The sequence below is a fragment of the Anser brachyrhynchus genome (genome assembly GCF_964034855.1).
Source record: "Anser brachyrhynchus genome assembly, chromosome: 4".
Lineage (NCBI taxonomy): Eukaryota > Metazoa > Chordata > Aves > Anseriformes > Anatidae > Anser > Anser brachyrhynchus.
In genome coordinates this window covers 8,140,219-8,154,679 of record NC_137698.1, presented here as the reverse complement: position 1 = coordinate 8,154,679, position 14,461 = coordinate 8,140,219, and the positions used below count along the sequence as shown (strand labels likewise).

Here is a 14,461-nt window from a genome sequence, read left to right as displayed (position 1 = left end):
TATTTTATTTTTTTTTCCCTGGAGTTCTAACAGCAGGGAACGCTGCTGCTTCTCTTTTAACTGAGAAGGATCCTTAACAAGCAGGATAACGCACCTGAAACTAGACAGGGCAAAAGACAATAACGAATTGGAATGAATGACTATGCATTGCTAGGATGGTGATTCACAAAAGATGATGATGAAAGTTGGTGACTACTGTTCTGGGCATTGTTCTTTTCCCAGCATGTTTAAGTTTAATTTAAAGGCTCTTTAGCAGGAATTTTCTGAACTTGCATAAGCTATCTGCACTCCAAGAGGATCTTCCATTACAGCTTCTGAGCTGTAAGACTCACCTGAAGCAAAAAAAAGCGATATACCTGAGATCATTTCCAAAAAAAACTAACGCTGAATTTTGCTCATCTATACACGTGCATGCCTGTGCATACCTTTATATTAATGGTAAGAAACAACTGCATGTCTATTTTCTAAATTTAGAAATTTAACCTAAAGATGTCAGATCATGATACGTAGACATTTCATTCACCACTAAAGATGATGCAGCCTTATTTGTGAAATACATTTCTTCCACATCTCTTCCCCTTCCACTGTTTAAGAAGTGATTTTAAACTTCTGCACGTGGCTCCGTGCAACTTACGTATTCCTGTTACATCCACTACTAAACTTTGAGTATTTCTCTGTTCCCGAGAGACGGATATAAAAGTTACATACATCTGTCTGAACAAAACCAAACACCTTCAGTTTTCCTTTTTGAGGAGCGCTTTCTCCTTTGACCAGCTCAAGCATTATCTGCTTGTACAAGACATGCATACATACACAGCCACGCGTGACCCAGAGGAGATGCCTACAAGCCTTTGCACCCCCTCAGTCCATCTGCATTTTGTATTTACGTTGGTCAATCAGACACTGAACTGAATCCACCACCTCTTTTCACATCAGGTATCAAACATTAACAGCTTTGAGTTACTACTGAATTCTGTTCGAAATCAGAGAGTAAAGAATAAATAAGCCCTTTACCAAACTTCTCAGTCTTTACCTCCTTATTTCTCATGTTACCCTAACCTTGCCTACAGACATACAGGTGATCTACATGCCTAGCAAAGCCCCACAGAATCGTGCTGCTCTCCCTGTCTCTCTCAGAAAGAATATTGCAAGCAAGTTGAAAACAGATTTAAGTAGCACTTTTACTGATTTTCCATTATAATTTTATGATGTTTATGAATTTATAATTCCATACACAAGCTTATTAAGGTTGAAGGCCCGTAGGAGTTTCTTTTTATGAGTGACATTTTTTTTTCCACAAGCCCTGACTGGAATGATTATGAAGGATCCCAAGACATTTAAATCCTACACGGTACCAGCTGAGGCTGTCAACAAACCCTGGTTTTGGATAGCATTTTAATGATTAAAACAAACAAACAAAAAAACATACTTCTGGTGGCAGACATTGCTGGGTGCTGAAACAAAAATCCTGTTGATGAATCCTCTCAGCTCTGTGAGCTCAAGGCCTGATTCTTCTTTCCTATACATCAGCTCTGCACTTTATTTACACCAGGATACAGGAGTTCAGAGTTAGGACGTCCTCATGAAATGGTTACTCTTCCTTACTGTTTACATGTCCTGGACACAAGATTCCCTATTTGGCTATATGCTGTCTATTCTTCTAAGCTCACAAACACAACCTCAGCCCCTCAGCATGGCACCTGGGTTTTAAATCTGCCTGTACCCGCAAATATCCCTGTGTTGCCAGTGGTGCAAGTAAGGGAAATTCTGGCAACCTTTTTCATCCAGCACAGAAATCTTTTCCACTTCATTGCATCCACTCCCTGCCCACGCAAATGCTCAGAGCCTGAACCCACTTGCCCATACACCTGCATTATTCTGTCAGCCACGAGACAAGCACCCTGCTTCTAGATCTCCAAAATTCACTGTGGTTGCTCTCTCCAATATAAAATGAACAAACAAATCAAACTGAAAAACTGGGCAAGTACCTGTGGGTCACTGCAGCTGACCCGTGGAACAAGTGCTTTAAAGCAGCAGAAGTGCAGGTCCCCATCAGCTGTTTGCAACTCATTTTCTCAGAGCAGACAGCAAATGCCAATAAGACACCTGACAAGGTACATAGGAATGACAGGGTCAGAGAAAAGGAGGGTTAACAAAGGGAATAAGTGTATGAAATGTAAACAGCAGAGAGGTAATCATGAACATAAGGCTCCGTTACACTGAGAAGTGAGTCAACAAGAAAAGGGATTTCCAGACCTCCCCGAAGACGCTGGAGATACAAGTCAGAGGGCAGACAGCTGTAATCCGAGTTGGGAGTTGTTTTCAAGAAAGGAAACCCTAGTGGTCAAGAGATCTGCAAGACCCATGGCACAAACCAAAGTGAAGATGGGGGGAAGGAGGGGCGGAGGGGAAGGTGAAGAAAAAGCAGCATAAATTTTTAAAAACAAAGAAACAAATTTGAAGCAGCTAACTTTGGAATTACCATTTCTTTCCCTTCCTGTTGTTAACTCTTTCCAAAGCCCCTACACCTAGGAGATACTTGGATCTTTTTCTACTCTATCTCCAAGTACTTATATTTAGAGTATCTTCTACTATAAGCTGCTCCTTCCAGATAGCTGGAATGAAATGAAAGCTGAATAACAACATACCTTGCTTAATTTATTGCCTTCATTTGATTTGGTCTCTCCCTTTGTCTGTCCTTCATCCCTTTTATATACTGACATATCCTTTTCTCCTCTTACTCCCCCATATTGTCTTCTATATTAGGAATTATTGAATTAACAACTATTTCTTTGCTTTTTTCAACAGCCAGAGCCTGCCTCCTAACTTCTGGACACTCCACACCCTCCTTGCTCGTTCTTTGCAGTCTGTAATACAATCTCACACAACCTTCGCTGTTGCCCATATATTACTGCCCCTCCACCACCTCCAGTCTCACTGTCTCATCCCCACCCAACTCTCCTTCCCAAGCGAATTCAGACATACTTCCCTTGAAGAGCCTTATACACAGAGCAAGCCCCTCCTCTGCTCTGGATGCCTGGCCTGAGCATCACCCCCGCTTGTCTGAAATCACGTGGCACTGTCGAGATGGGCCGAGAGAGGAAGGAGTAGCTGAAAACTTATCAAGTCTCCTGATGGTCACTTTATCCTAGCTTCTGCCCTTTCACAGATGGAATAAATGGGCTCAGTAATGGTGGTTCATCCACCAATAGTAAATGAGAGGGGTTTTTTTACATATTATTATTTTCAGAAAGCAAGAATTTGCAAACATATGACTATACCTCAGAGGAAAAGGTCAATTCGGTTTTATTCAATAGCAGGGAGAAAAGAAAACATGCAACTGAGATGCTCACATCATTATGAATTCAGATAAGCTCCAGTGTGTTCATAGAATATACTCCAAATAAAGCATTATCCCATTAGATTTTTAAAAAATCTCGTTTTCATTAATTGTACATTATAAAGACTACGTTGCATGTTAGAAAACTGCACATGCACTGAGACAAAGGTTTGAACATGCAGGATGGCAATCTGACACAATTAGCATTCAAGAACTGACTTGTGAAACTTGAGAGCAAAAAGAGGCAACAAAAGAAACAATACATCCCTCTCTTTACAACTTCCTGACAGACTTTCCTAGTTGCAGATAGAGTCATTTATAGAAAAAATATGTACTAATTAGCATTTCACTTTTCTCAGTATTGTCAGAAATTTAAACATACCCAATGTGGACATAATAGTGAGAAACAGCTAATTCCCCTATTACAGGTAATTTTCTAGAGGTTCACAAAAGTAATTTATTGAGGCCTACTGTGCAAAATATATGGTGGTGGTGACAGCTAGCTGCTTTCCCACCTTTTTCTCCATCTACATGCTCAGTATAAGGTCAATTTTCCTTCTCCTTGCAGCTCGGTGTTGCACGTAATTCAAATGGCATTCACATCAGTCATGTAAGAAAAATTGGTGTAATAAGGCCAGCTAGCTAGACCTCCTGCGAGATTTCCCCAGTACTGCACCCAGTTCCTCCAAACGAGTGGGCTGCTCTCGCTCCCTCCTCGGTGTGCTGGAGCTGACTAGCTCAGCCTAACACACAGAGCCAGACCTGGTGCCGGTGCCTAAATCCCAGTGGGAATTAGAGGCAGGGAAAAGACTTCATAGGAACAAAGCTGGCTTGAACAGATTCTTCTCCTTTCCAGCATAAGGTTTTGGCCCCTCCAAACTTCTGGCTGCTTAAATGTCACATTATTAATTTCCTCTTTTGCAAACTTGGAAGTCAAAATAAGTAGCAGGACAAGAAAGAAATATGAGGCCATAACCACACTGTCCTTGCTCTACTACTATACAGTTATATTATCTTCCTTACAGGTCATTCTTAAAACTGCTTGTAGGAGTGGGAGAGAAAATGCCCTGCTGCATGTGAAAAGCATTTACTAAAATTCAACTTTAGTGCCAGGAAAAAAAAAATGTGGGGGAGGCAACACCAAAAAAAAAATACTCAGGAATGAATTTATTTTTCTTAGGGTGACTGATTTTTGAAATCAAACTTTTCCTCTTTTATCTTGTTTGTATTTTTTCTAGTTATAATATATTGGTTGTGTTTAATTGCCACATTACATTGAATTCCTAATCCTCACAGACTCCTTTCACAAGGCCATGCTACTTATTAGATCATCTGTGAACACACTATATTAATCACATTGCATTGCACCACAGACTACATATGAACGCAGAGATTCCCAAACAAATGTGATGGATCTGGGCACGGACTTTCCACTGGAAGTGAGCAAACAGCATATGCCCAAGTCTCTTGCAATGTTCCAAAAATCTCTGCAAACCATTCTAAAACCCAGCGAGAAACTCTAAATATATAAACATCACTTGCTGTACAGATAGATGGGAAGTGAATCAAGTCTGGTTAGAAATAATAAGCAAAGACAAAGTAATGGAGCAGAATGGCTTATAGCTCCACCGGGAGCTGCCCAGGAACAAGAAGTGCTTAGTACTGGCGTGAGGCAGAGACAAAATAAAATCCTTCTATTTAGCACCGGTACCCTTCACCTGGATAAGAAGGCAAAAAAGCGCAAATGAAAAAGACATCAGAATAACAAATAACTGCAGAGAGTCACTCCGGACCTATTCTGAAACAACAGAATACACTTTAAAAAGCAGTAAAACCAATAAAAATCCAGTCATCTTGAAAAAGGAGAGTCTTAGCTGCAATAAAGGCAGTCAATAAAGAAGCTCTCTCATTTAAACATCAAATGCACATTGTTTTGCAACACCTGTTATTCAGCCATAATAGCTTTCTTAACCTGTCAAAGTGTTTAAGCTGAGGAAAAGAAATGGGCCTCCAGCTGTGCACTTCGGTGGAGAAAGCCTGCGCGAAGCGATATTAGTTTAATGAAATGTGTACAGATTGTAATTGTGGTAATAAGAGGGCAATTCCCCGAGGGGCAGTAGGAAGGCGGTGAGTGCAGCCAAGCAGAAAACAGAAGCTGCAGACTGGAGAAAGAGACTGATATCCTGCGTGCGGACCCTTGCTCTCCAACCCACTGCACAGCCCTACCAGACCTCCTCCCCGGCAGGCCCAGGAGTGCCCCCTCCTTGGCGGTCACTTCCCGGAAAAGAGGCCAAAGATAGTCCGGTTCTCAGCAGTGGAGCCTGCCAGAATCTGTAACATAGGCTTACAAAGACACGTGGATATAGAAAAGCAGGAAAAGAGACTGTCAGTGTCCTGGGAAAAATGAGAAGCAGCCCTTAGGTAGATGAGGAAAGAGCAGCCTTGGACAACTTATAAACCTTTCCCTCTGTTTCCTGAAAGAACAAACGCTGTTCAGCTTGCTTGACCACACAAGCACAGCACACCTCATAACACGAGGCAGATGCCTACAGAAAACCTGCCAACTCGTGGCACGTCCCAGGGTTAGTCCTAGACAAAATGTCAAACCAACACCGCTCATCACAGCAAATACTGTTTACAAGAGCTTCTGAGCTATAAAGTCTTTGTCAGCTGAGCCTGCTGCAATAGTTTGACAGGGTAATTCAATAAATCCATCCTCATGGTAGTTTAGTCAGCCCAGTGTGTGTCACAGAGACGCATCAGCTCCCAGGAGTATTTTCTTAAGGGAATGTGTCTCAGCAGCCAGCAAGAATGCAGAAGCAAAGACAGACTTTCTTTTCAGAGATGTGGAGTTTTTCAGGAAACATGGGCAAAAAAGGATACCTCTACTCGTTCCGGAGGATAGATAAACCCTAACTGGAGAATGCTGTAGGAGGGGATATTATTAATAAACAATAATAATAACTACAACAACAACAGAAAGACCTGGGATTCAGGCTACGTCAGCTTTCTCACTAGTTCAGCACTTCCTGCGCTTGCTTCGGTGTTCCTGTGTGGGAATAAGGACCAAATACCTGGAAAAGCCACTGCAGGACTGGAAGAAATTTTGGGTGAAATGACAGAAAGGGAATTGGTGGGAGGCCACACTGGTCTAAAGAGTCACCAGGTCAGAGACGGAGGGAGGCTGAAGACAGTCAAAATATCAAGACCACAAACTACTCCTGTCTATACCCCAGGCTCATAAATGCACGTATACATAAGAAGAAACAAAAGAATAAAATAATGTTTCAGAGTAATCTAGAGTGCCTTTCAGTCTGGGGGACAGCACCAGTTAAACTCCAGAGGGCCCTTCTAAATTCTGTATTTTACATTCCATATTTTTATGTAAATACAGGGCAGCAGAGAAAAGAAGACTAGCTTCAGAGTTGGAAGCAGAAAAAGGTAGCAATGAAATAAGGGAAGAATGAAATGGTCAAAGGAAAGTAAAAAATAATTACAAGAAGCTAAAATCTAAGTATGGGAGAAAAGGAAAAAAAATTAGACTGAAAAATACAAACACGAAAACCAAAACCATGTTCCAAAAATAGCATCAAAACAAAGGAAGAGGCAGAAAATTTGAAGTATTTTATTTTGTGGGCAGAAATACAGGAGCTGAAAAGAGTAGAAGGAAAAACAGATACCAAGCCAAGTTCACGTTTAATGCTGTGTTTGGAGTTGAAGGTGAGGAGACTTTTCAGGCAGGGGTCATGATTCAGGAATAGAAGAAAAATATGATTCATCCAGATTCTCCTAGTGGTAACAAATACTATGCTACCTCCTCACTTTCACAATTGTTTTATTTATCAGTGATATACCAGAAAATAATAATAATAAATAATAATAATAATAATAATCATCATCATCATCATCATCATCCATGGCTCTATTAGATGGTTCACAGAATATATTTTTTTCCATGTGGGTAACTCACCTGAGTGTTGTGCTGCCGTTAGTCAGAAAAGCAACTGAAAAAACGTAGTTTGGAAAGCAAGCGCTCATCTGAAAAAAGTGGTATGGAGGTACTCAAAACTTTAAGTGGCGGGCTGAGTGACCAGCTGGTGAAACTCATCCTGCCTAACACTGCTCAGAGCACTGCTGACTCCCTTTTATAGAAAATGTACCTGTGACATACAGCAGGGAGAGTATTTCCTGTAGCTGCTGCAGGCAAATGCAGAGATATTGCAGACAGGGAGGGAATCTCAGCTATTTGTTTTAGATACAACTGGAAGGTTAACAAGGGCTATCATTGTTTCATACTTTCACATTTCCAGCTCTGCACACATTTACCTCTGCTCCCTGTACACAGGAACAAGCTGGAGCTGCTTGTTGCCATTTAGCTGTGAGCTGTGGACCTGTACTTCAGCTCCCTGACAGCACTTGAGGGAACCTTGTGAGGCTTTTAATTCATTTCCCTGATCGCAAGGAATAGCTCGCAATGTGATGGCTGTAATTAGTTAGGACAATGTTGAGAGCACAGCGATGATGTTCATCAGACTCAGAGCAACTATGCCTCCCCTCAGGTAAATCTGTGCCTTCCATACAGACATCACAGAGCAACTTGCTACATGTCTCCAAAACCTCTTCAGCTGCAACAGCTCCTGACCCAGGGTAACATGGGCGACACAGTTAGCTAAACATGTGGCGTGAAAGGGACTGGAGAGCAAGGGAGGGATGTGAGGCAGTGCTCTGCTTCTCCATCCTACGTCCCTTTTAATGAAGGTCGAGAGAATTGCTCAGACTTCTCCAGCTGAGGCCTCAGTTGTGATGTGACACCATCACCTCTCATCAGTCACATCTCCTTCTGAGCTGGGATGTCACGGAGAACAATGTGACTGATGCAACCTGACACACCATGTCACTGTGCCAGGCCTGCCAGCTGGGAAACTGAGATGTGGAAAAAAAAAAAAAGGAAAAAGAAAAGAAAAAAGGCTTCAGAAAAGGGCAACTTATGAGGAATACATGTTTAGGGAGGTTGCTTTCTTTTTGATAAAGTTTATGTTGCCTGCAAAAACAAAAATAAAAAATAAAGAGCAGAAAAAGGAAAACTAACTGGGGACAAATCAGTGAGCAAATAGTCTACTGAAGGTGTACTGGAGGTTTAAGCAGACCTTCCATACGGGAAAAAAGCACAAAGCAATACGGAGAGGTCTGTGTGCAGTTTTAGAAGTCAGGGATTCACCTTTCTGTCTTTCATCCCCACTGAAAAGCTGTGCAAGCAAACTGAGCCTTTCCACAAAGGGAAGATTCCTGTCCCTGTGGACTGGTCTAACACATGTTCACACCACTCTTACTGCATCAGATGTGTTCTCATTTTCTGAGGTGAGAAAGCAGAGGAAGAAACATTTGCTTATCTCTCCCTTGAAAACAATAAGATCATTTTAATTCAAGACTATGCATAATGATGAATAAGCACACACTCACACGTTTCTGCAGTATATATTGGCTTGGGGACTACAGAGACATTTGGGAGGCAGCATTCCCACTGTTGGAGACAACCCCACTGCTTCTTCACTGCATGCTTGTGAAGAATCTGTACGAGGCAAGAGGATTTACCTTGTGAAAGGTCTCCTCCTGCAGTCTGACCCTGTGACTAGACTTCTTCTGAGTCACAGAAGGCTCCCCTAATGGCATCTCAGCCAAAGTCATCTCTGACACTAGTGCACAGTTTGCACCTCAGTCGTGATTTAATGTATCTAGGATAGCTGTATAGACAACTTTAGCAAAACAAAGGCACAAGGACATTCATTTAGCACCGCCAAGGCAATTTAGAACAACTTACTGCTTTTTCTTTTTTTTTTTCATTTTTATATCTATCCCCAAATCCTGTTTTCTTCCAAATAGCAACAACAAAAAATACCTGGACGCTTGCAGAGCTGCAACACTGCACAACCACACAACTGAAAAAAAAAAATATGTATATATATATATATATATAAAATAGTGGATTATTCACACCGGTTTCCACTCCAGTGTTAGTTAAGCTACATTTTACATATTGACCCAGATTTCACTAAATTCAGTTGCTGATTTTGAACAAGCAGCTTTCTGACACAGAAAATGCGGTCATTGGGATGCCAGAGTAATCATCTGCAGACACAATATGGTACATATATTTGCAATTTAACAAGCATTGTGCCTGCCAATAATCACCAATACAAAAGCTTTCAGTTAAGTAAGATCAGCCTGAAATTCTGGCACATTGCGTGCTGTATTTTGTTGTTACTGCTTTAGCTAAATGCTAAATTGAATTTGGAATAAATACAGTTTGGGTGCCATTACATATTCTGGAAATTCTTATCCTATCAAGTACCATTCTTCAATGTGAGTTTCCTGATTTTCTAATGCTTGAATTGTGAGCATTCATTATCAATTTATTTTATTTTTGTATCAAAATAGATGAAAGTTAAATGCTAGAATCAGCATATCTCTTTTCTTTTTTCCTCCGTAAACAGTGTTGAAACATGCAGTCAACTGAATTGTCCTCACCGGGCAACCCCATCCTGGCAGGCAGGCATTGCGATCGAGTCCTCCTCACTTATCAGTTGGCTTTGGGCACTTTCCCTGCTGATGCCAATCATTGAGCAAGAGGTTTATGCTGACATCTGCCCGTCAGCAAGTCTGACTGTGTCTGTCTTCCAGGGCAATTTTTCTTCTCCTTAAATGACAATTTGTTTAACTATAGGCTGGTCACAGCTGCCAACTACGTGCCATGGTAGCATTTCCAATAGAAAACAAGGAAAGAAAATCTATTAAACACTAAAACATTTAATTCTAGCTCAGCCTCAGGCTGCACCCTCCTCAGGGAGGAACCCAAGATGACTGCTCATTGCTGATGTCAACACATTCTTTTTATTGCCTTGTTGCTCTTATCCTTTAATTTATTTTTTATTTTTTGTTAATATCACACTGTAATTTGTGGATGACCCACAGACAGCAAGGGTGGGCTAGAGAGCTCCCTGTTTCAGTGAAAATGTAGCTCCCTCCCTTTCACTAACAGACTCCTATCCAGAAGACATTCAGTTCACTTTAAGATCTAGGTCTTGACGCCGCTTGCCGGAAGGTACCCAGCTCTCTTTCTACTTATACAAAAAACTAGTGAAGTACTTAAAAGTTTAACCATCTGAACAGCAGTTCTGACCTGCAATCTACTTTGAAATTAAATTCACGTTTACATTTAGTTTGCTGATTTCTTGCCTTTTGTATTTGTGGAAGGGATGAAATGTTAGCTCCAAAAGGTACTACATATTAGCAGAATTACTGGGGAGGGGGACAGGAAAATGAAGGAGCAGTGCAGATTTGAAACAGGCCAGTACCTTACAGACTGCATCAAGGACTTCCAGAACAAAATCCACAATTGCCAGAAGAGGTGCAAAGAGCCAAGGGTTGTACCCTCTACGTGATGGAGAGTAGAGACTCCCACACAGCCCCTTCCCAGTGCATCAGAAGTCCCTCCTGCCACAGGGAAGAGGGTAGCCCTCAGCAAGGCAGGGAGACTGCCATTGCTAGTGACAGCATCATGCGCTGTGACATGGAGCAAGTCACTTACACACACTGTCACGTTCACATCTCTTACAAAGGTGACAGTGATCATGTGAGGCCACAGCTTTCACTCAGAAGCTGAAAGACATGATGAAGCTACAAATATTCAGCTGAAGTTTAAAATAAACACAGATGCAAGGTGGTACATTGAGCTTCAGCCCTTCATTCAAGTTATTTTTTTTAACCATAAATGTATTAAACTGATTACTAAACTCAGTAAGTAGCTGGAACATTTAAAAATATTCCGAAATTCACATTCACAAGCTATTGGTAACCAATACTTCCTTTCCATTTGAAGGAAAAACATACCCTGTAATTTCCATATCCAGTCAGAAGAGAATGAATTGAAAATACTGTATGCTGACAGTGACCTGCTCATAATAAAAGCAGGGAAAATAGTTAAAATGTAGAGGCAGAAGGAAAAACCTTGGTCGTGCATATAATGTCCAAATATCACCACTTTCCCTAATCCATTGTAGGATGGAAGACACATATCAAAAATAAAGGACAATGATTAGAGGCAGTTTGCTCTAAAGAAACTGAAATTCAGATCAGGTTTCAGTGTCCACATATCAGGTCCATCAACACTGTCATCTTACTCCTTTATCTTTACTGCTGCCTCTGAAGGAGACTGAAGCCAGCAGCCTGGATATGAAATGCTGCCTCTACACAGCCACACAGATTTGTGTTTCAGATTCATTTTCTCCTCTTTCTTTTCTGTTTATGCCTCTCTTATTTTTAATTTCCTCCTCTGTAAAAACCTACACTTATCTCAAGCTTCTAGCCAGCCAGATAATTTTTCAGTTTTTCTGCGTATTTAGCACCAGACTGAAATGAAAATTAATAATTCATTCAAAAAATGTGTATGCACCTGTAAGTACTACTGAGACTAGCAGATCCTATTGATGGCATGGTCTATCAGTGCTAAGCAACTGCCAAACTACGCCCCTAATGTAGCACTACTTTTCAAGTAGCCCAATTCATTCAAAGACCCACACTACACAAACCACAATCCAGAGCCACAACCGAGGGCAAAATAAGAAGCAAAGCCATAGAGAGAGTGCTGACTGCCAGCAGAGCTGCCTCTTTACCATCCCTCTCATTAATCCCCCCTTCCCTCCTTTCATTTCTGTCACTTCCCAGATTTACTTCACTTCTTCCCTTCTGGAACTTGGCTGTCTAAGACTTCCTTCCCTCATGCTCCTTTTTTTTTAATTTTTTTTTTTATTCTCTCTCTTATACCAACAAATGCTCCATAGCAGACAGATTCATTCATCTCTAGCACCTTATCTGGTGGAGCATATGTTTCTTTTCTTTGAGGTCAGATTAACTATTCCTTATAAATGGTACAAAGAAGAAATATGTGTTGGCAGCAAGTTCTGCTACTCTTAGCCATCGTTTCTGTCCACTGCATTAAGCCAATTTAACATGCTTAAACATGCCTTTTGTCAACAGCAACAAAAGCAAAAAGCAGCTGAACTCTAGTTAATAAAGCATTTTCTGGAGGTAAAAATCTCCTGAAAAATATGATGCCAAGCAGTTACTGAATGTTATTCTTACCCAGAGGAAAAATGAGGAGAAAGTTTCTGTGATTATAAAAAGGTACTTCATATCTAAATTCATGTATGTAGTTAAAAATGTAGTTAAAAAAAAAAAGAAAAAAAGTCACATTGAATTCCAATGTGCCCCTTTAAACATGGATTCACCCATCCCCAGTTGGTCATATTTCCTAATTATAGAACCAATTCACTGTTATTTAAATTTGGATATGACCCTCTATTTCAAAATGCCAACTCCTGCAACTTTAATGTATGTAAGCGTATGTGTGTGCATACATTAAAATAACATAAAACAATACGAAATATAAAACCCTTGAATCAAAATACAAGGAACCAAAACATTTTCCAACAGCTTATTGCTTTGTCTGTCTAGAAAAGATTAAAAAATAGATAAATAAGCAGCTAAAAAGAAGTCAAAATCTTTAAAAAACTACTATTATAAAACCATCCAAATCATTACTTTTATGTCTGGGATAGATCAAGTTTAAGTAAAAAGCAAGTGGAAACAGTAAAAACTAATTAAACATATTATCATCTGTCATTAATCTATGCTAGTTATCCAAAAAGATTAGGAAGAACAGATAGGAAGGATAAAAGGAAGAATGTTTTTTTTCCATCATCTTTTCCAGCTATCCTTTCCTTCTTCCAGTATAAGCAGTAATGCACAGAAGGTAGGTTTCATACCAGGACTACCATGTAGATACCACAGGTCTATATTGTCACCTGTGTAAGCCTGTCCAGACAGGCACTACAATCTCCTGTGAGCTTGACCCATAGAAGGGCCCTTGAACATTGTAAACAAACAGGACTTTTAACCAACTTACCTTCCTTATCTATATTCTGCCAAAAACACTGCACAATAGACCTGTCATCAGAGACAACTCCTACCTTTCACTCCATCCCCAGAGTGCACCTCATCCACTGAGGAAGAGTGGGTGGTTGTTAACGTAACAGTCTCTGGCCAATTGCTCAAAAACAGAGGCTCATCCTCTTGCTAGAGAGAAGGAAATAGCCTTTTTTTTTTTTTTTGGTACAGCAAACACCACCCTGAGCAAAAGATACTAGGAAATCAGCTAAGAAGTTCAAGATACCATTTATTTAGAGACAATTTTATCCTTGCTGGGGGATAGCAACAAGAAGTAGGTAACATTAAGAAGCAGAAGAAATACTTAGAATACAGCGGTGTTCTGGTTGTGCTGTGTTTCTAGCACAGAGAACTTCCCTGGTTCCCAGACAAGTTGACAGAGTTGAACATACTGAACATACATATCCAAGGCTGTATCAGTATCATTCAGATTACATGCAAGTGACCCTTTGAAGCATTTTTAATGTTTTGTTTTTTTCATATATTTTGACACAGTGCTAACCCTTCTTTCCTCCTGACATTACAGTGTATTTAATCTTCCAAAGGCACTTGGAAGAGAAATTGGATGTTTATCTGCGTTCAGTGTTCAAGTTCTGCAACAACAGGAAAACAGTGACAAGCATAAAGGCCCACAAGGGCCAGTTCTCTTTAATGTTTTCATAAATGACTGGGATGTAGGACCAGAAGATGTTCTGAAGGTGCATCAAGCACGGTATTGCTAACTGGTTGAGGGAAGTCTGACCCGCTCTGCCCTGGTGCAGCCTCACTTTGAGTACTGTGTGCAGTTTTGGGCACCACAGTATAAAAAGGACATAAAACTATCAGAGAGTGTTTAAGGGAGGGCCATGAAGATGGTGAAGGGCCTAGAAGGCAAGATGTGTGAGAAGCAGCTGAGGTCCCTTGGTTTGTTCAGCCCAGAGCAGAGCAGGCCAAGGGGAGGCCTCATGGCGGCCTGCAGCTCCCTCACGAGGGGAGCGGAGGGGCAGGCGCTGAGCTCTGCTCTCTGGGGACAGCGACAGGACCCGAGGGAACGGCATGGAGCTGGGACAGGGGAGGGTCAGGCTGGGTGCTAGGGAAAGGTTCTGCACCCAGAGGGGGGTCAGGCACTCTGACAGGCTC

The 14,461-nt window shown here is 41.1% G+C and overlaps 1 protein-coding gene across 4 annotated transcripts in view; it reads right to left on the bottom strand.

Moving 5' to 3' along the window:
• Positions 1-14,461, bottom strand: part of LOC308193890 (uncharacterized protein) — a 430,978-nt gene that overhangs the window by 89,159 nt on the left and 327,358 nt on the right. The window contains exon 4 of one of the 4 annotated variants that reach the window (XM_080588990.1): positions 7,241-8,263. The exons of the other annotated variants lie outside the window; for them this stretch is intronic. Within the exon in view, the coding sequence (XP_080445116.1) occupies positions 8,194-8,263 (70 nt within the window). The 3' untranslated portion in view covers positions 7,241-8,193. Of the gene's footprint in view, positions 1-7,240; positions 8,264-14,461 lie in introns of those variants that run through there. 4 annotated transcript variants of the gene reach the window in all.